Source organism: Sus scrofa, chromosome 17 (assembly GCF_054392235.1).
Source record: "Sus scrofa isolate SSC_HxYL_T2T_F1_AM1 chromosome 17, Sscrofa_HxYL_maternal_Yorkshire_Landrace_v2.0, whole genome shotgun sequence".
Taxonomy (NCBI): Eukaryota; Metazoa; Chordata; class Mammalia; order Artiodactyla; family Suidae; genus Sus; species Sus scrofa.
In genome coordinates, this window is record NC_139399.1 from 6,936,909 (window position 1) to 6,959,238 (window position 22,330).

General features: G+C 39.6%; 1 protein-coding gene and 1 non-coding gene across 2 annotated transcripts in view; one reads left to right on the plus strand and one right to left on the minus strand.

Annotated features, from left to right (window-relative positions):
- The window catches only part of LOC110258846 (ankyrin repeat domain-containing protein 26), an 82,677-nt gene that overhangs the window by 3,297 nt on the left and 57,050 nt on the right, over positions 1–22,330 (plus strand). The window contains 6 exon segments of the mRNA XM_085004472.1: positions 1,526–1,640; positions 1,802–1,975; positions 3,273–3,312; positions 3,315–3,375; positions 4,815–4,954; positions 13,208–13,239. Coding sequence (XP_084860598.1) covers positions 1,526–1,640; positions 1,802–1,975; positions 3,273–3,312; positions 3,315–3,375; positions 4,815–4,954; positions 13,208–13,239 — 562 coding nt within the window.
- LOC146395122 (small nucleolar RNA SNORA76) lies at positions 16,856–16,991 on the minus strand. Its single transcript, XR_014833008.1, has one exon. It is a non-coding gene; the product is annotated as a small nucleolar RNA SNORA76 (small nucleolar RNA).

The window sequence follows — 22,330 nt, forward strand, 5'->3', positions numbered from 1 at the left end:
TGGAGGTTCCCAAGCTAGGGGTTGAACTGGAGCTGGAGCTGCTGGCCTACAGCATAGCCACAGCAATGTGGGACGTGAACTGCATCTGCAACCTACAGCACAGCTCACAGCAACACTGGATCCTTAACCAAGGCAGGAATCAGAACTGTGTCTTCATGGATGCTAGTCAGATTCATTTCCCCTAAGCCACAATGGGAACTTCCTGTTTTAAGTTTTTAAATTGAAGTACATTTGATGTGCAATATTATGCCTAATGCTTTTAGGAAGTAAAATTTATTTCAGTGCCAGTCATGGGCCTAGAACTGCAGTAGACCTGTTGTATAGACCATTATTTCACGTAATCCATAAGGCACCATGGACTGTATGATGTCCTACCCTTTTATGTACCAATAAGAAATTTTAGGAGTTCTCTCGTGACAGAGCAGGTTAAGGATCTGGTGTAGTCACTGCAGTGGTTTAGCTTGCAACTGTGGCAGGAGTTTGATCACTGGCCCTGGAAATTCCACCTGCTGCAAGTGCAGCCAGAAAACAAACAAACAAAAAACAGAACCCAAAGAAATTAAGAAATGCTGCCAACTCACAGATCTACAGAACAACCTGGTGGGTACCAGAGGGCGAGGGAAGGGGAGGGCTAATATAGGGTAAGAGGACTAACAGGCACAAATTATTAGGTTTAAAATAAATTATAAGGGTATGTTGTACAACAAGAATATTTCTAATATTTTATAATAAGTATAAATGAAGTATAGACTTTATAATCTTCAAATCTATATATGGTATCAGTATACACATATAACATCTACTTATATTAACTCTACTCAATTTAAAACACAGAAGCTGGAGTTCCTGTCATGGTGCAGTGGTTAATGAACCTGACTGTGGGTTTGATCCCTGGCCCCACTAAGTAAGTAAGTAAGTAAGTAAGTAAGTTGAGGATCCTGCGTTGCTGTGGCTATGGCATAAGGGGGCAGCCAGAGCTCCCATTCGACCCCTAGCCTGGGAACCTCCATATGCCACAAGTGGGGCCCTAAAAAAAAGACAAAAAAAGGCAAAACAACAACAACAAAACAAACAAAAAAAAACAGGCAGAAACTTCAGACAAAAGACATCAGGATAGTTAAAACAATAGAAAAACTGAGAAATGATAAATAGTGCTGCCAATTATAGTTCTAAGACATTGTGAATTATCAATTGTATTCCAAAGTCAGAGATGCTTTACTCAGATTCTGTTGATGGGGAAATGGAGGCCCGGAAAGGCTAAGTGACAGCTGAGAAGTGACAGAGTTCAAGTAGAATTCAAACCCAAGTGGAGCTGAATTTCTAGGTCCCATTCTTTCTCTTTGGAGATGTTCTTTCATTAATGAGCTTGCTGAGTGATAAGAGTTAAGAATATTGCTCTTTCTGCAGAAGCAAACTAAGCATTTCTCTTAAAGGGATAGGAACAACATGTTATTGAATGTTTACTTCATTGTATGTTTTGAAATAGTGCAGTGCAATGTCCTAAAAAGCCCATTCATTTTGATAGGACTGCTCTGCATCTGGCCTGTGCCAGTGGCCCTCCAGCAGTAGTGACTCTACTAGTAGAGTGGAAATGCCAGATTAACCTCTGTGACAGTGAGAACAGGACAGCACTGATAAAGGTATGTGGTGACCAACCATGTTACCAGGAAATGCATTTGATCCATGACTTAGAGTGAAAATGTGTTTATCTCATTTCAGTCTAAGGCTTTGGTGAAAGTTGTGGAATGTTCCTTTGGATTCGCAGAACTTACCACCTGTTTCTTGGCATAATTACTGACAGGCTGTCCAGAGCCAGCAAGAAGAATGTACCAGTATTCTGCTGGAACATGGTGCTGACCCAAATCTCATGGATGCCAGTGGCGACACAGCCCTCCACTGTGCTGTCTTTGGTCAGAATATCTCCATTTCAGCAAAGCTGCTTTCATACAATGCTAACATTGAAGCAAGAGACAGGGTATGGCTCAACTAACTTCATTTTCTTAAGTACAAGTGGTTGTGGGTTTTGATGTACATGTATTTTATTTATAATACTATGTATGCTGAGTACAATGCATCGGGCCCTGTTACCTGGGAAACCACATCAGAGGCTAGAGAAAGGTGGTTCCCACAGAAAGGGCAGAGCTCGGTCTCCCCGCCACCCTTGACCCCAGAAGGAACAACTTCCCCTTAGGAGGAAAGGCTCAGCCTCCACCCATTCATTGGGTCAGCATGTAACATTTAGGAGATGGATGCAGAAATCTGCATTTCAGTCTGGTCCCCCTTGAGCCCTTAGGACTGTTTGGTTTGCAGTCAGAGGCCAGCCCTTCCAGGTGGGGCCTGTGTTCCCTGTGTGCTCTCCTCCCCTGAGATCTTCACATACTCAGGTCACTGACTTTGCCTCCTGAAAGCATTTAGGAATTGACAATTCCTCTTGGACAGTTTCTTCTGACAGAAATTTGAAGATTGTAATGCCTGTCTATATTAATTTATAGTTGAGTTCATAATTTTACAATAATCTCTCAAGAATGGGATGTTAGAACTTATACATTGTTGTTTATTTTTTTGTTTGTTTACTTGCTTGTTTGTTTGGGGGCATATGGAAGTTCCTGGGTCAGGAATGGAATCTGAGCTTCAGCTGTAACCTAGGTCATAGCCGCAGCAATGCTGGATCCCTAACTCACTGTGCTAAGCTGGGGATCGAACCCTCCCAGTCTCAGAGAAAGCACCCGATCCTTAACCCTCTGGGCCACAGCAGGAGCTCCATCAGCTGCTTTTAAGAACTATCTTTCTTTCCTTATACATGTAAAGAATCAATTCCAGTTGGAATATCTAGCAACCTTAGGAGGTTAATCATGGCAGTCATTGGCTAGGTTAGGCATACTGCAGACAGCATTAGATCATTCTCCTCAGCCTTGTTCCTTAAAAATGCAATTGTCTTAGGACTATGTTATTATCTTGGAGTATTGTTTAGAGTCCTGGTAGAGCAAGAAAATTACTACACTTAAGGTCTACCTGAAAAATACTGTGAGAGAAGCAAAACACTCAGAACCGGTAACTATTGGAAATGAGTTTTGGAGACTGACTTTGCAGTTAACCTTTCAAGGAGGTAGAGGAGGAGCGTTTTAAAGAGAAGGAGCACCGAGAAGGAAGGGGGTCCTTTTTATGGACTTTCTGTAGTATCCACTTAAGTTCAGAGACTCTTTTCTATGTTTTAAATTCCATTTAGAAAGGTGTCCTTTTGTACACTATAAATTGTTTTTGCTGTTTTACAGGATGACCTGACACCACTTTTACTTGCTGTCAGTGAAAACAGAAAATGGTGGAATTTTTATTAAGGAAACAAGAAATCATGCATGCAGTTGATAAGATGAAAAGGTATAGTAGTTTATTCTGAAGGAAAAAAACATGGTGCTGTTCTAGAGTGGTAAGAGAAAGATGAAATTAATAGGTATAACTTATCCTCAACACGTCATCAGTGAGGGAAACAAAGCAATTATCCTGACTGGGTAGCATGAAAATCACTAGATCGCAGGATATTTGTTTTCCTTTATCATATCCACTAAGGTCACTTTCAACCTGATTTTTTGGTGTCAGATAATCTTACAAGAGCTGAGGGATTTCGTATTAGTCTTATAATGTTTGGATTCTAATTTTTAATCTACACAGTATTAAATTTCTGAATGCATTTGTAATACTATTTTAACCTCTACTTTGTATACATTTGTCTTTAAGAAATGAATATGAAACATAAAGGAGTTGTTTTTGACTTTTTCAATTTTTTTGGCCACACCTGCAGCATGCAGAAGTTCCAATCCAGGCATTGAATCTTCACCACAGCTATAACTAGAGCCATAGCAGTGACAGTGCCCAATTCTTAAGCTGCCAAGACACAGGGGAACTCCTAAATTTGTCATTGGAATGAATCTTTGTTTACATTGCTTTCTTTGAAGAATAGTGGTGATATTACATTATACTAACTGCCTGTTAATCCCTACTACCAGATATTATGGACTCATCACTTTTATCAATTTTATTTCTAGTATAATTTAGTGTTTTAATTGTTTAAAATTTTCAATTGATTAGTTTAAAAGGAGGAAAGATAGCTTTTACTGAATAAACATTTCCCTTAATGAAAACAAGTCATAGGTGGGTGATACAGGGGGAAGAGATGGGCTTTAGATTCAGACTGGTTTTAAGTCCTAACCTTCCTACTTGTTAGGTGTATGACCTTGGGAGCCATACTTACTGTCAAGGAACATGTTTCTTGATAAGCAAAGGGAGGATAGTAATATATCCTTCCAGCATGGATATTTATAAGAAAGATTCAATGTCCTATTTTTAATTTAGTGTCCAACACATTCTTAGCAGCAGCATCAGCAGTAACCATGATTGTTTTCATTGGAATAATTATTATTACAATTATTATTATTACTATTGTTTTAAGCCTGCAAATAGCTTTTCCTTAGCCTGACCTCTAGCTGATACTGAAGCAAAATGTATGAGTAAGGACGAAATGGGAAATACTTCCTTTAAATACTCACTCACTTCAGATAAATGACCTCAGCATAATTTATTGTCCATCAATGACTTTAAAGTAGCCACTTCTCTCACATGCTATTCCAGTGAGACAGAAGACTTCTTTTTGGCCCTTTATTCTAGCTTTGGATGTAATTTACAGAGGTGAACCCTCGAGCATGTAAATGGTCAATTCTACATGGATGGGCAAGATATTAACTTGATAAAGCATATCAAAATTGTTGCTTAATTCAGTTACCTAGAGTTCTGAAGCTTGAAGCTCTCTCTCTGTATTTTAGAACAGCCCTCATACTTGGCATAAATTATGCCTCATCGAGTGTAGTCAGGCTTCGTCTTGAGCAAGGCATTGATATCTTTCCTCAAGATCTCTATGGACGGAATGCAGAAGACTATGCTGTTATCAAGGGTCATCATATGTGTTTGCATTAAAGTACCATTTATATCCCTGAACTGAGGTGACAAATCACTTGCCAGTTCCTTGTTATGTGACAGGTGAGCATTCATAGTTTGATGCAGGTGGCTTGGGAATACCTTGGAGATACTCCCCATCATCAGCTGGACACCAGGCCAAAGGCCAGACTAGTTTGATGTGGCCTGGGCACAGAATTCTTGATTCCAGTGCTCTAAAGGCCTTGATCCTTATGATGCTAACATTGCCTGTTTAATTCCAAGTGTAACCTCTATGCATGGAGCACAGAGTGTCCATCTCTTATTTTTCTAACTAGCTATTTGGGTCTGAAGCGTTTCATTTAAGCAGAAAATCCTATTTTTTTTTTTTTTGGTTCCCTTGGGGACTTCCTTCTCTACTCTCCCACTTCACTTTTCCATGAACCTAAGTGATTCCCTGAGATCAAAGAGACAATCCACAGTCATTAGGAGGGAAAAAGTGATGTTCTGATCATTCCATTGTTTCCATTGATACCTTTACTGCAGCATTGCTACGAAAACTGGCCTTCACAGGGTCTCCTTGGCAGCTGAATATCTGGAGTCTAGATGTTGTTCTGTAAAGACCATAATTAAAATAATTTTAAAGGAAAAGAAAAAAGAAACTGGTCCTGCAGTCAGGTCATGATAGATCTATTCTCCCAGGATGCCCGCATTGATCCAGGTTCCTCTAGCTTCATGGTTACTCACCTTTAGCCTGAAAAGCCACTGTTTTCAGTTCTTCCACATAGGCTCGTGGCTCAGTCTCTGTTCCACAGCATTGGCACCCAGTCTGGCACCTGGGCCTCCTAGCTTTAACCATGCACACCCTGCACCCTGCTGCCCAAGCCTTATGTGGAGTGCACATCGTAGCCCAGATCTTCAGAAGTTATCCGTGGAGGCTTTTGGTTGTCTTTTCTCCCAGCAGATGTTAGTGGGGACCATTTTAGGCTGTCAGATTCCAGTGATGCTGCAGGGAGAGATCAGACTTTCCTTTCTCCTTTGGTACCACCTGAACCTTAAGGCTGCATTCTATCCTGTGGAGCAGTCTTCTTAGGTTGTGGAAGGTCCCATGTCATCCTTCCCAGACTAGTAGGTGCAGCTGGCCTGAGAGTCCATAGTTAAGCTCGGCCCCTCCAGTCTTGTTTTCCACTGTCCTCAAAATCTTCCAGATGCTTTCTGTAGGTGTCAACCTTCAACATACTTTCAGATTCTCATTCCTAAAGATGCCATTCACCAGAAATCACTGAATCTCGAGTAGGTTAGTGGGCATTAGCAGAGGGAAGCCCTGGCCATGACTCATCAGTGCCCAGCCTACAAGTAGAGTTGTCTTCCATATAAATTGGAGATGACCATGGAGCTGAAGCATCACTCTAGTGCAGACCTGCTGGTTCAGAGTTTGAGTAGATAGAGAAGGAAACCGTAGTGGTCCAAGCCACGTCCTGACTTCTGTTAGGTTTCTGCTCTTGGTGCGATTAGCTACAATAATGGGGGACCACGATGTTGTCTAATTTAATGAGGCCATATATTTATAGATAAATCCACGTACCAATTATCTCATAGCTGAGATTCCCTAAATGGCAAACCACAAAGAGAGAACAGCTACTCACCATAATTAGAAACATTTTTTTTCCCTGAAACCTGCAATGTTGGAATATTATACCAATGAAAAAACACACATTGGGCTTTCTTCGGGATTCCAATATAGTTCTAGTGATAAAATTCAAGAAGGAATGATTCTATTCTTTTGGTCTCTCTGTGACCACTTTGGGGGTTATATTATCACTTCAAACCCTCCCAGTGCCCTTGTGAATTTAGGCAATGAGGCTCCAGTGTCATAGAAGAAGACTTTGAGCTGAAGAGATGCAATTTTTCCAGGAACAAATAACTGTTAGTTACAGAGCTAGGATTTCTTAGTTGCAGATACTTTCCATATGTCAAGCTTTCCCTAGTTAATTTATGGCACTTTTCTGCCCTCAATTCAATGACTACTTCACTGTGCTTTATTTTATTCTGTAATTATATGCTAAGTAAAATATTTGTAAAACATACAAATTTGAAGCATATGGGACAGCTCAAGTTTTGAAATTAGCTCTGATATTGTCAGACATCAAAGAATTTAATATATATGGTAACTGGTTTTTACATGAGTATTAAATAGTAATACTATTTACCATATTCTTTTGTACATAGGAATCACCACGTGATTTTGGAGTATAAACGAGAAATGGGACCTAAAACTCCTGCTCAAGATAGTAACCTAGGTAAGACTGCTGACAGTGAATTACTTTTAGTGATCTTACCATAGAGAAAGTAAGAGTGAAGATGTTTTGATAATGAAAGAGCAATGAAAAGAACCTTGTGTAAATTGCTTCTGGGTTTTTTTTAGTTAATTAAATTATTAATAGTTTAGAATCCAGAATTGTTTAAGAAATCAATTTACATAATTTAATATCAGAGACAGTGTTGTTGAAAAGAAATGAATGCATTTAGCTATGGAGCTTAAAATCCTGTAAATAGGAAAAATGGGTTTTTTTGTTTCTTTGTTTCTTTGAAGGCCACACCTGAAGCTTAAGGATGTTCCCAGGCTAGGAGTCAAACCAGAGATGAAGCTTCTGGCCCACACCACAGCCACAACAATACCAGATCTGAGCAGCATCTGTGACCTATGCTGCAGCTTGGGGCAACACCTGATCCATAACCCACTGAGCAAGTCTAGGCATGGAACTTACATCCTCACAGAGACAACATTAGGTCCTTAGCCTGCTGAGCCACAAGGGAATCTCCTTTCTTTTCTTTTCTTTTCTTTTCTTTTTTTTTTTTTAATGGCTATATCTGGCCCAGGGATTGAAACAAAGCTGGAGCTGCATAAATGCCAGACTCTGTAACCCAGTGTGCCAGGCCTTGAGTTGAGTCTGCACTTTAGTAGTGACCCAAGCTGATGCTAAATAAAAAAGATTTCTATGTTAGTGTGTTGTATTTCCTGTATAATCTCATCATAACAAACCAGTCTTGCTATAAAAATGACCCTTTAATTTTTATAATGCATGGATTACATTTCATAGATGAGTATGAGTCATTGCATGGCGATTAGTCTCCCTACAAAAGTTACCTTCTTGGACTTCCTGTGTGACTCACAACAAAAAAAAAGTTACCTTCTTTAAAACTGGGAACTTAGCAATTGATTCCTGGTACTATAAACAAATGACAAAAAACAAGAACTGCAGAACTGAGCCAGTGCTCAGCATACCAATAAGAGACTACTTTTTAAAACTACCTGCCAATAGTACGGAAGTTGGAAAAGCAATGCCTGGCCAAGAAGTGCTGGTTATTTTGCATATTATTACACCCAGCCAAGAGGTCTCACTTTTACCAACTTCATTCCTCACAAGTCCAAAGAGAGTGAGACGGAGTGACTTCATTGGAACCAGATATTTTCTTCTGTTTGTTGGATAAATGTCATGACACTCTAAAATTTTGTGTGAATAAGATTCTTCTTTGCCATTCATTAAAGGATTATCCTAACAATTATTCAAGTAGCCCAACTTGGGACTCATCCAAATCTTAAAAAAAAAGCAGAAAAATACCTCATGTGGTCAGAAGCACCTGTTCCCTGGATGTAGCACCTGTCACAAGGTGCAATCTGAACTGTATGAGGACACCTTAGTATTCCTCTGTCAGTCAAAAAACTTCTATAGGCTGATGTTACAAGTTATTGGAGATAGAAAGACGGTGGATGTCCTTCAAGTTGCTGATCATAGAGTTGTCCCTGCTTAATGTCTGTATTTTTCTAGACAGGATTTTCAAAGGAAGCACTTTTATTTCTTTGTTAATTGTTCCCTTAACAAATAGCTGTCAAGTGTCTAGCAGGTATTAAGCACTATTCTGATGCTCTCGAATGCAATCATTTGAAACCCTGCTCTCCAAAACCTTGTTCTTATCATTGCCATTTTTTATTCTTTACCAGACTTGATCTATGACTGTGGCCCAAAGCTACTAGGAGTTGATCACTGTCCAGATTTTTCCATTGTTACTATTGGTGTTGGATAAGTACCAGCTATTTTAAGACCATTGTGAGGAAATGAGTTATTATACAGTGGGTAGTCTTTAAGGTAAGCATGCAGAGTGAGGAGAAATTAGGCAGGTAGAGAGGCAGAAGGCCAGTGTTTGGTAGGAGAACCATCTGTTAGGATTACATGTCTGGCAGGAAGAACAGCTGTGCACAGCTTTAGATGGACCAGTGAACTCAGCAGGATTTGTAAGCAGCTCTGTTCCGCTGGGGCACAAAATGTGCTGTGGGAATGGTTAGGAAAGAAGACTTGAGGAGAAGCTAGAGGCAAGTAGGAGAGGCTGTGAACTCCACAAGGGGACAAAGTGAAGGTCTCTTGGAGACAATCTGAGACACATTCTGCAGGGATCCCCCTTGTGGAATTTGAATACTAGCCAATTACAAAAATGTGTCTCTGGAGAGGTCCCTGGTGGCTCAGTGACTTGAGGATCTGGCATTGTCACTGCCATGGACCTGTGACACAGGTTAGATACCTGGCCTGGAAAAATGATCACATCTACCAAGGTCCTTTATAGCTCTTTTGTGACTGCAACAGGTGCCCCATGCAGGGGCAGGAAATGTGGTCTGGCCTGGTGAGCACACCTACCGGTGTTTGTCTGGAGTTGGTCATATCCTGGAGGCCAAGGGTGAAAACAATTCTTGTCTTTCTTCCCTGTTTCTTGTATACTCTTCTAGATGAACCCTGGAATGAAATCTGGCAGCACCAGGGGCAAGCCAATGTCAGACCCCTGACTCTGATGGAGAGTCACCACGGCATGTTTTGACAGGAGTTTCTCATTTTGATCAGAAGCCATTTAGAGACTAGCAGTGTGAGCAAAGTGACATCTCATATATCTCATTGCAGAAAACTAAGAAAATGCCACAGAGAAAATAGAAGGTGATATGCTGCATATCCTAGTTCTCAGTAGTTGGGAAATTCGGGTGATACCAGTAAAAAGTCACTCTTGATTCTCTTTTAAGTTGCCTTCTAATATCTCCACTTTTATTCCTGCCTTCTGAATCTCAACCCTAATGACAATTGTCTTGGGCTCTACTACTATTAGAGCACATTTCTAACATAACTTATGATTGACAAATGGGTCCAGTTCTTTTAATGTAATTGGCTACCTATCCTAAAATTTACCTTGTATTCCCTTAATTTTTTAGGCTAAACTGCTTTACATCTGTACCACAATGACAGTGTTGCTGACGACAATCCCCCATAATTTTAAAGTGTCTCCTGAATTGTCAAATACGAATTGACTTACCTGACATAGTTTTAATGTGGAATACATTTAAAGGATTGTATTTTTTCAGAAATCTGTAACCTGTGCTTTAACCAGAATATACTTTCCCTTTTCCCTTCTATGAGAGTTTAAGAATACTATTGGTGGAGTTCCCGTCGTGGCGCAGTGGTTAACAAATCCGACTAGGAACCATGAGGTTGCGGGTTCGATCCCTGCCACTTGCTCAGTGGGTTAACTATCCGGCGTTGCCGTGAGCTGTGGTGTAGGTCGCAGGCGCGGCTCGGATCCCGCGTTGCTGTGGCTCTGGCGTAGGCTGGTGTCAACAGCTCCGATTAGACCCCTAGCCTGGGAACCTCCATATGCCGCAGGAGCGGCCCAACAAATGGCAAAGGACAAAAAAAAAAAAAATACTATTGGTTTTTAATGATCAAGTCGACTATTTTTGAGATGGAGTAGATAACTCCCCCTTCATCTCACCCTTCATCTTGGATGCAATTTTGTTTAGCTTTTTGACTTTTCTGGTGAACACCTGCCCTTAATAGGTGTACCAGGTATTTGGTTTCATAAGAAATTAAGAAAAATAAGGAAATAAAAAGAACTCTATAATCAGAAGTACATTATTTTATTCTTATGCTAGTTATATGGTTTCAATTATCTCAGTTCATTGATGATTCCTGACTGTTTTAAAAATGAATTAAACCCTACTTATTTGGAGAAGATTCAATGATGTTTTCATTTTCTTCATAGGAAAAGTCATACTATAGAATGTGTTATTAATCACCAGGATTCTCTGTTTGTTTTTGTTTGGTTTTTTGTTTGTTTTTTGTTTTTTTGTTTTTCTTTTGCCTTTTCTAGGGCCGCTTCTGTGGTATATGGAGGTTTCCAGGCTAGGAGTCGAATCAGAGCTGTAGCCGCCAGCCTACACCAGAGCCACAGCAATGCAGCATCCGAGCCACATCTGCAACCTACACCACATCTCACGGCAATGCTGGATCCTTAACCCACTGAGCAAGGCCAGGGATCAAACCCACAACCTCATCCTTCCTAGTTGGATTCGTTAACCACTGAGCCACAATGGGAACTCCTCTCTCTGGTTTTTTAATTCTGGTTAAAATATGGTTGTTGTTTGATTCACATTATTTTCTGACATCACTGTTTCATCAATCCCTTTACAACTTTATTCAAATAGATCTAACAACAGAGGAATCTTCAAGGCAGACATCAAGAGAAACAGATTCAATGCAAGGTATTCTGTGAAAGGACCTGCCTGTAATTCCACATAACACATTCATCCCAGTCATAGCAATTTCATGTAAATAATGCAATTGTTTCAGTGGCTCTCCATGCCACACCAGGGTCATTCGTTTGCTACAACTCCCAGGATTCAGTGTGTGGTTGTAGTCAGGCTTGGGACTGAATAGAGTGAATGAATACAAAACAAAATCAGTCCAGGAAAAGGTGTGGGGAGTGAAGTCTAGGGGAAAAAAATGGTGCACGCTGGCAGGAGTCCTCTCCCTGTGGAGTTACCACATGGGCATCATTCCTCCAGCATCAGATGATGACATCACGGGAAAAGGTCCAGCAGAACCAGAGTTTCATTGGAGAATCAATGCCCAAGAGTTCCTATCACAGGCTCATCATAGAGAGATGCTCTCCCTAGCATATGCCAAAGGTCCAGACTCCCAGAAGGAAAGCAGGAGTTCTGCCTAATCCCCATTGTTTGTACTAACTGTGTAGGCACAGGAGCCACTCTTATCCCTGAGGGCATGGTGGGAACTCTTTCCCAAATCGAGGTCTGCAGACCCCAACCACTGGCTGGCCATTCAAGCAGAACTTTGCAAGGATGGCAGTCTTAGACCTGCTGTACAGAATCATTTCTACACAGCACTTATAGCCCCATCGTAATTTTTGGTGTTGTCTTAATATTTTATCTTCATAGTGGGTCATACAGGTAGCAAGTAATAACATAATGTTGCATTAGTTGCAGTTGCATCATGCATATGAAGTTGCAGGGCTGTTTTGGGGGTTCATTTTTTACTTTTGGTGAATATTTAACAGATATTTATACAGCAATTCCTGTGGCACTATTGGGTAATTAGACTATATGCTATTAATAATTATACTCTTATTTATCTAGGTAAACATCTTAGGTAAGGTAAGCATAATGATTTCTATCTTACACTTAGAATAAAGTTGTCTTTGAATTATATGTATGGCCCAGCTTGGATTCCTATTTGCTACATCCCTGCTTCTATTTTAATTAGGCATCAAAAAGTCATGACCCTAAGTCTAGTTTCCATCCCTCACCATCCAGGTGAACACGTTTACCTATTTTCTCTCCCCCATCCTCCTTTTAAGAGATTATGTTTTGTAAAATCATCATCACATCGTCTTTCCTGCTTGTCTCACAAGTAGCATAGGGACAGAAAGAGTTCCTGCCCTAGGTTTTGCCATGCTCTCAAATCAAGTACCTGTAGACCAGGCGTCTTTGTGATAGGTTGTTTTCATCTGAAACTGCAGAGCTGGAGAAGTTGTGTTACGTCACAGCCTAACAGTGTGAGTGTGTTCTCCTCCAACTGCTCCAGGTGATGGAAGTCCAAAAACATCCTGCTGTTTCAGTTTGCTATTTTCAGTTTATAACACTGATGCTACAAATGCTCTCCTCTTCTGTCAGTCTCATAGAGTTTGGTTAGACCTGTGGTCATTATAAAGAGCAGGTAACTTTTAGGTAACAAGCTGAGATAAATATGATCAGTCTGTTTTTGCATTTGCTAAACATAAAGGAAGGGAAGTGGTTCTTCTGTGTTAATTGCATATCAGTAACATGATCAACATTCACCCAAGGGTCATCTGCAGGTATGCTCCAAAAGGACCACTTTTTAACAGAGCATATTTTGAATATTCTGTAATTTTTTGGTCATTTAACATATGCTTTTCCTTTTTTATTCCACAGTGCCTGAGAGTTCTGAAGAAGACTCTAAGCAGGTAGGATTTATGGGATTTTTAAGAATAATGTCTTAAGGGCACACAGAGGAAAGAAACTAATATCTGTTGTGTGTTCTCCTCTGGGATAGACCCTGTGTTGTGTGCTTAATTGTTGTTACCTCATAGAGTCCTGACAACTGTTTTGTCACGTGGCTGTTCTCTTATGGTTTATGTTTTATTAATTAGGTGACTGTGGTTTAAGAACTTGATTAGCTGATCTCTGATTCCATAGATAAGAAGTAGCTGAACTTGATTTGACGGTTAGCCTGCCTTTCTCCCAGACCCCCTCTCTCATCCCTCAACAGAGACTGAGAATTCCATGCAGCACTAGGGTCAAGATAGAGACCCCAATCGGATCAGCTCAGAAAGGCAAACCTAGCTCTGTAAGAGCTCTGATGTACAGTTTTCCTAAGAAGGCTAGTTCGTCCAAGGCTTTGTCCTGATGTATTTGACCATTGCAGTGGCAACTAGTACCTTGTTTTGGCCATGAAAGTGTTAGGGCAGAACCCAGGTAGCTGTGGCCACAGAACCATGGGGTTTGACAAAGGCAAGACCTTACTAGGCAAGTCTTCTTAGGTAGAATGATATTGACTTGCCTTAAGATTAATTTTTTTTTGAGGAGGAAAGTATCTATGTAGAGACCATGTTATTGAATTAAATTCCACATCTATAGAGAGCAGATTTCTATTCAACGTCTCTACTTATTGACCTCCAGGTCTGGCTTTCTCCTCAGGCTAGGACCCTTGCCTGCTTCCCTGAAATTTTCTCTTTTGTTCCCAGAATCTCTTTTCTTCTTACAAATCAGTCATAGACCTCAGTTGGGTGGCTGGCCCCATGCCTGTATTGGGAGTGGATGACAGAAGCTCCAGTCAGCCTATTTGCTAGGAACAGGGAATTAGGGTGCTCCTGCTCATGGTCCTCTGAGCACATCATTGTTGTAGAAACCATTGCCTTCATGGGCTGAAAGCATAACGGTGGGCAACTGACCCTGAGGCCTGCAGAAGCATTATCTGGGAGAGCAACCCATAGGAAGGGAGATATTTAGCAGTACATAAAAAACAATAGAGGCCTAGCTGCAGGGACTCTTTTTATTTGGATATCTGAGTGCCTGGATGGGATTCTGAGAGCTAGCTAGTTTATGTGGACCTGAATAACCAGGTCTTGCATGGGAATAATAATTAGACTTTATAGTTTTCATTTATGCACCCCTCTGGAAATAGTTTAGCATATGAATTTAACATATACATTTGTTCTTTGACTTTCATCTTCAGCCACACCTTTGACATGTGGAGGTTCCCAAGCCAGGGTTTGAATCCAAGCCATAGCTGTCACCTATCCAACTGCTGCTGCAATGCTGGATCCTTAACGCACTGTGCCATGGTGGGAACTCCTCCTTTGACTTTTGTACATTTCACTTTCAAACATTTCAAGGAACTCCCTGTACTGTACTAGAGGAAAGGCAAGGAATGGGGCCTTCTTGATAAGTGTTTTCCCTGCTAAAGAACAAAGACTGCCTTTTTTTGACAGACACAGATTAGTCTTTGAACCAGGGACAGACAATGGAGAAGGAACAGTGCATCTTTCTACTTTGTTTTAGGTCAAGTGTGTTCCAGTTCAACTGAACAAAATATATGCCCCTTGTAAATTGAACTTTCATTTCCGCTTTTAGGACATTCGGTGAAAACACATTATTCTCAGGGTCTGCTTGTATATTGGTTCTCACTCTTTGTTACGGGAACTAAGAATGGGTCTTTACTAGATATTTGACAGGTCAGGAGTGATGGAAGCAGACATAGGCAACTAAAATCTTGTTAAAAACAGAGGCCACTCTTTAATTATGTCAAGGACCTTCATTTAATACATAGAGACCTAATCCTCAACTTAATTTTGATGATGTTGTTGTTTAAAGAAATGTACTCAGCTCTACCCAATATTCTCAGTTAATCTGTATAGGCAAAGAGCCTGAAAAAGAATGGATATGTGTAATGGGATCATTTTGTTGCACAGCAGAATTACCACAATGTTGCACAGCAGAAATTACCCTGGTATTGTAAATCAACTATACTTGCATCAAATGTCAAAAAGTAACTGACTCAGTTTTCTTGCCTATCTTTGCCATAAAGTTTTTCCAGTGAACCTGGTGTTGATGATACATGGCCTACATCAGATACAGTCACTGATTTTATTTTATTTATTTTATTTTATTTTATTTTATTTTTAATGTTGCCAACTTTTACTTAGTGCATTTGTGTCAGAATGTTTAGTTTACCAGTTTCAAGGCTCTTGCAAATTGTATAATTTGCTTTGAGAAGTACATTTAAGACACTTTTTCTGTTTGAAACTGCATTCAACATTAAACTTGGGTAACTTTTGACAACTTACATCTGTGGACAGAGCTCATTAGTGGTTTTTTAAAGAGCACCTTGCCTGAACATGACTTTAAAGAAATTAATTCATTGAAAAGATATATATTTGAACCCTTATTTGATGACTTTAATTGCACCATTAAAACATTTGACTTAAATTATTGGATCATTCGACATAGTGTCCTGTACTAATTTCTCACTGTGTAGGCTACTCTGCCTGTCAGTCTGCATGTCTTGGTCACTGATCTCATATAATTTTTTGTGCAATAAAGGCAAAGGGCTAGATGCACTACTGGGAGAGATTACACATGTACCCTGTTGCACTTAATCAAATAGTTATGTGGAGATTTACAATCACTTGCATTATTTCACAAAATAAATATTTCATGTCAAGTACTAGATAAGCATCTAAGTTGGTTCTGCTTAATCCTATTTAGACAATAGGAACAAAAGATCTTTGGGTCCAGGGCACCTGGGCCCTTGACTGCGAAGAGCAGCTTGTTTCTTGGGTTACTACTGGACACATCCTGCTAAGGATCCCAATTAGACCTCACTTTGTGGTATGAGGAGAGGCACTGGTCATGGTGGGATGTGGGATCTGTTATCAGACCAGGGACTGAACCCAGGCCATAGCAGTTCAAAATCCTAAACTGCTCAACTACCAGGGACCCTCCCCCTCCTCCTCCATGTTTGAGTCCTGCTCCTGAGCTAGAATTTACACTGATTGCCTCTTCAGCCTGCTTGGGGCCCCTCCAGTGATCAAGCACCAAAGCAGTGAGATGTTGCACTCACCCTAACTGATGCACATTTCACCTAAGCCCAGGATTGTGCATTCACTTAGTGGCCTATGTTGTGCCCCACAATTCACCTTCACAAAACTGTTACTGTGGGCTGTTCAAGCTACCTGGGGTCTATCCAAATAAGCAGTTGGTCCTAAAGGGTAGTTAGCCTGATGAGGTAAGCTCAGACAGCTCCTGACTGGGAGACCAGTTCATGTTGAATACACCACAACCCCGAAACTTCAGGGCCACAACCAGATTCTCATTTCCCCTCCCTGCAGACACCATTGATGCCACCCCTAGAGAAACCTGCACATCTCACTCCCATGGAGAAGTCACTTGGACTTACCAGGAAGGCATAGGAATTAGCAGAGACTGCAGGATTCCTGACATCTTCCCAAAGAATTTTAACCTTGGCTTGGCCAAGGTTGGAGTCATTAAACCCTACCTCCCACCAGTAGCCAGGTGTTGCTATGTTGCTCCTGGTTAAGAGGGCTGCTGCTGCTGCAGGAACACATGGCCCCAGTTATACACAAGTGCCGGCTCTGGAGCTGCAGCCTGACCCCCAGTGCCATGCACAGGTGCAGCAGGGACTCAAAGTCAGTGCATCAGACACTGATTTTAATCCCAAGGAAAAGTGCTCTTGTGAAATGAGTTTTCCTGCTGAATTTAATTTTGTGTAGTATTTACTCTGTAACATGTATGAGTGTTCTACCTATCATTATTTTATGTTTGTAATGGAAAGCTGGTTAGAGGAAACCATTTTATAAGTATGACTAGGTGAGGTTTTTTGGTTTGATTTGGTTATTTTATTTGGTGAGGCATGAAGAAAAAATGAGCTGGAAATTACATAGTGACAGGACAGTTGTGTTGGGAAAAGCTTTCCCACAATGCAAGGACTATGAAATTTGTTCAAGGATAAATGTTGTTCTGATGACTTTTCAACCACACTGACATGACTTTTGGGATACTCAGGCCTCAATGGAGTCTTTAGTGGATACAGTTCTTTAGTGGATACAGTTCTTTAGTGGATACAGTTCCTGAGTGGAATAATTATGAGCCTTTCCTGGGGCCTTTCACTTCCATAGCTTTATAGCCTGTGTCATCCAGGGATTTTTGTCACCTTTGGACACCTTTTATTTTAGTATCAATGAGTTATTTGGAGAGCATTTGTTTTTCTCTGTTTCTGTCTTTGGTTCCTCATTAAGACTAAAGGAAGGAGTTCCCTGGTGGCCTAGCAGTGAAGGGTTCTGCATGGTCACTGCTGTGGTGAGAGTTGGATACCTGGCCCGGGACCTTCAATGTACTGAGCTCCCACATGTCCTGAACTTGGCAACAGCCATAACAACAACAACAAAGACTAAAAGAATACTTGAAATTTTGGAAATTGGGAAATTAAAATTCTGTTTCTCAAGATCATAGTTATTATAAAGGCATTCCACTCTGTTTTCCACATCATTTTGTTAAGAGTCTGTTCAAAATTCTTCATCTCATGGAAGAATACATGTTTTCTCTCTACGAAAAACCAGTTCTAGAGGCAGAGTCTCTTAACATCCATGTGGTAAAACCTACAATTTCAGAATTATAGTTTTTAAAACTATCTACTCCTAGTCCTTGTGTCACATTCTAACATTGCAGATTTCAGATATTTTGTATTACAGTTACTTAAATATTCATTTCCATTTAATATTTTTTTCGTCTTTTGTCTTTTTAGGGCCCCACCTGAGGCATGCAGATGTTCACACAGACCTTCCCAGCTAGAGGTCTAATTGGAGCTGTAGCTGCCGACCTACACCAGAGCCACAGCAGCGCCAGATCTGAGCCTCGTCTGTGACCTACACCACAGCTCTGGGCAACACTGGCTCCTTAACCCAGTGAGTGAGGCCAGGGATCAAACCAACAACCTCATGGTTCCTAGGTGGATTCATTTCCACTGTGCCATGATGGGAACACCTATATATTCATTTCAAAGCCCCTGCATCAATATAAACTACTAGAGATTAGGAAACATAGTTGTACACCTCCTGGAGCACCAAGAAGGAGGTCTTGAAAGGAAGAAACATTTGAATAATTTTTTGAATATGAATAAATGAATAGACAGATGGAATTCTGCATATGTTAAAGGAAATATTATATTCATAATATATCAGAATTAAATTCTTTTTTTTTGTCTTTTTAGGACCACACCCACATCATATGGAGGTTCTCAGGCTAGGCATCCAGTCAGAGCTGTAGCCACTGGCCTACCCCACAGCCACAACCACAGGGGCTCATAACCACATCTGTAACCTACACCATTGCTCATGGCAATGCTGAATCCTTAACACACTGAGCAAGGTCAGGGATCAAACCCATGTCCTGATGGATGCTATTCATATTGGTCAACTGCTGAGCCACAAAGGGAACTCCAAATTCTGAAAAGAGGACTTAAATTTTATTCCCTTTTAATGTTTCCATTATATAATTTCAGTTGACTTATATTGAGCAAGTATGTCATAAATGACAAGGGAATAAATAAGCAACATGTGATAAACAAGAAAAAGGTTACAGTATATTTCTCATTATCCAATTGTGAACTTAGAATTTTAGATGAAAATTCTTGAAAATTCTTTTTTTTGGTTCCATCTCATGTTCCATTAATATCTTTTAAGCCATACATTCTCCTTAGACTACTGGTTACCAGTTCTTTCTCCGGGTGGAAAGTGGATGTGTTAGGAACATTTCTCTCTTGATTTTTCTCTCTCTAGTACTGATTTACAGCATTCAGGGGGTGATAGGTGATCATGTTCAACTACATGAATGAATGACTTTTGTCACAGTGATAAAATTGACGTCCTTATTACAGTAGCATTTAACTTTAAAAACAAGCTTTTTCTTTTCCTTTGAGGGCCATACCTGCAGCATATGGAAGTTCCCAGGCTAGGGGTCAGATCCAAGCTGCATCTGCAGGCTTATGCCAGAGCCACTGCAATGCCGGATCTGACCTTCATCTGTGACCTAGAGCACAGCTTGGGGCAATGTGGTCTCCCTAACCCACAGAGCAGGGCCAGGGTTCCAACAGCCTGCATCCTCAAGGATACTATGCCAGGAACTTCACCCACTGAGCCACAAGAGGCATTGTAATTGTGGTATTTATAAACAAGTAGTTGTAGAGTAATACAAATCAGTATTATTAGGAATATACTGTGAACACCAATCTATATTTTATATTTAAAATATATTTTGATGATTTTATCAAGTTTGCTCAACAACAATACATTTATATACATAAATCATTTATATTTTTATATATAATGAAAACATAAAGCAGAGGCTTTTGATTTATAGCATATCCCTAACAGTGTTGATATATCACTGATCTAGTATACATAAATACTTAAATATGTGTACAGATGGAATCTTGAATGAGGGTCAAGATGAGAGATGTAACAGAAAGAATGGAGTTAAGTGAGAACAGAGAACTCCGTATTTTAGAATATGGAAATTATTTCAAATTCAAATTAGGAAAAGAAAGCTAAGTCCTGAACAAAGTGCTCAGACTCTTCTGAATGTCATATCGCTGACGTTGATGAAGAACTGAAAGAAAATTTCATCATCACTTTTTTTTTTTTGGTTATGGATCTTAGTTTTAATTTGAAGTAGTTAGTTTTTAAAAAGAATCCTCACTTTGAAATTAATGAAATGATGTGTTATATTTAGTCTAGCAAAATCTTTATTCACCGATCGTGCAAGTTGAGCTCAGTTTTATGCAATATCACGTTTATAGTGACTGAAGACGTTTTGGCCCTTCTGTTTCTTATGGTTTCTCAGTTACTGTTTGGTGCATACTTAGCTTACCTAACTACTTGTATCTGACTGTTTGGTATCATCTTCGTAGGTGTTTTTAATCTTTTGAGAAGAAAAAGAGAGGACATATCTAAGCATTTTACCCAGCCTTTCCACTAAGATTATAATTTCTAATTATGTAAATTAGGTTCTTAATCTCTATTCATTACATGAGGACATTCGAATCTGCAACACTCTTAAAGAAAACATGTGTAGAAGTTACTTTTTGTGCAGAGTTCTGATTTATCTGCTCCTAATAGTATCTCCAGATTACAAACACATATGAACACACCAAATGCATGAAACCACAATTTATGACTTTTTATAATATCAACTCCTTGTTGTAAACTCACTGGAAGGAAAAATGACTAGCAGAAAATACAAAATTATCTCTGGAAGATCATTTTTTACTTTTGAAATATCTCTACAAATAGGTACATTTCACATTATTCTTGAGAAACTTTATAAACTTCAGTATATCTAGTCATTAAACTAACATGTAAGTTTTTTGTATATACATGTGAAACTAACATGTAATTTTTTTTTGTCTTTTTGCCATTTCCTGGGCTGCTTCTGCAGCACATGGAGGCCCCCAGGCTAGGGATCCAATTGGAGCCGCAGCTGCCGGCCTACACCAGAGCCACAGCAACGCAGGATCTGAGCTGTGTCAGCAACCTACACCGCAGCTGGCAGCAACACCGGATCCTTAACCCACTGAGCAAGGCCAGGGATCAAACCCACAACCTCATGCTTCCTAGTTGGATTCACTAACCACTGAGCCACAATGGGAACTCCCATGTAAATTCTTTTGTATCAAAAATTCAGAAATCCTCGTGACTTGATATTTCAGTCCCTTTGTTCATTCCTCATTTGAAATCTAGGTCTTCTTTGATAATCATAATTGTATTTTAAATCTTTTAAATCTGCATCTTAGACAATTATATTTTATTAATTTTTATACTAGATCATTTCTGCAACTATTAATTGCCATTCTATAAAGCATGGTTAGGAAATTGGAGTTATTAGAGTGCTGTCACAGGAGAACTCATGATATAGTGTGAATTTTTTATTTATTTTATTTTATTTTATTATTTTATTGTCTTTTTAGGGCTTCAGTGGTGGCATATGAAGATTCTCAGACCAGGGGTCGAATCATAGGTGTAGCCACCAAACTATGCCACAGCCATAGCAACACAGAATCTGAATTGCTTCTGTGACCTACAGCACAGCTCACAGCAACAACAAATCCTTAATGCATTGAGTGAGGCCAGGGATCAAATTTGTGTCTTCATGGATGCTGGTCAGATCCATTTCTGCTGAGCCATGATGGGAACTCCAAAAATGGATTGTGACACTTTAAATAGGGTTTTTTATTTGTTCTTAGATTATATTACTACTCAAGAATGCCTTATAATTTGATAATCATGTAAGCCATTGCAATTTAAAACTTGTTTTTAGATTAATTTTGTTAAAGGGAAACTCGTAGCATCTTGAATTGGAATTACACAATTAAATATTTGTTAAAGTTAAAAATGCATATTGCTGTAATATCCCAAGATGCGTTTTTGTACAGATTCAGGGAAAAGTATCTTTTATATTATCTTTGAAACAAAATGTTGAAATTGATCATTGAAAAATTGAATTTCAGTCCTTTTTCTTCTCTTGTTCTTCTTTTCAAATTTCAGAATTCTGTGTCAGTTTGCATGCTTTCATTATGCCAGGAGATCATATTTTGCAGATATTTATCTTAATGTTATAAGCTTTTCCTGAATAAGTTTATCTATTTTGATGCCAAAGGTGTTCATCCAGATCTTTCTTCTGAGTCCCCTGAGTGCGTCACATTTGGAATGAGCCAAACCAAAGACACTGATCCTTTACCATATATAACATTGGTAACCAACGACATAGTACTGCATGGCATAGCGTACTACACTCAAAATTTTGTATAACTTCTACTGGGAAAGAATCTGAAATTATATATATATGTGTGTGTGCGTGTGTGTGTATATATATATATATAATTATCTATATATATATGTCTCAACTATGAAACTATAGACTTCAAACTAACACCACATTGTAGTTAATTATGTTTTAATTTTGAAAATGACTTTGTCCCTG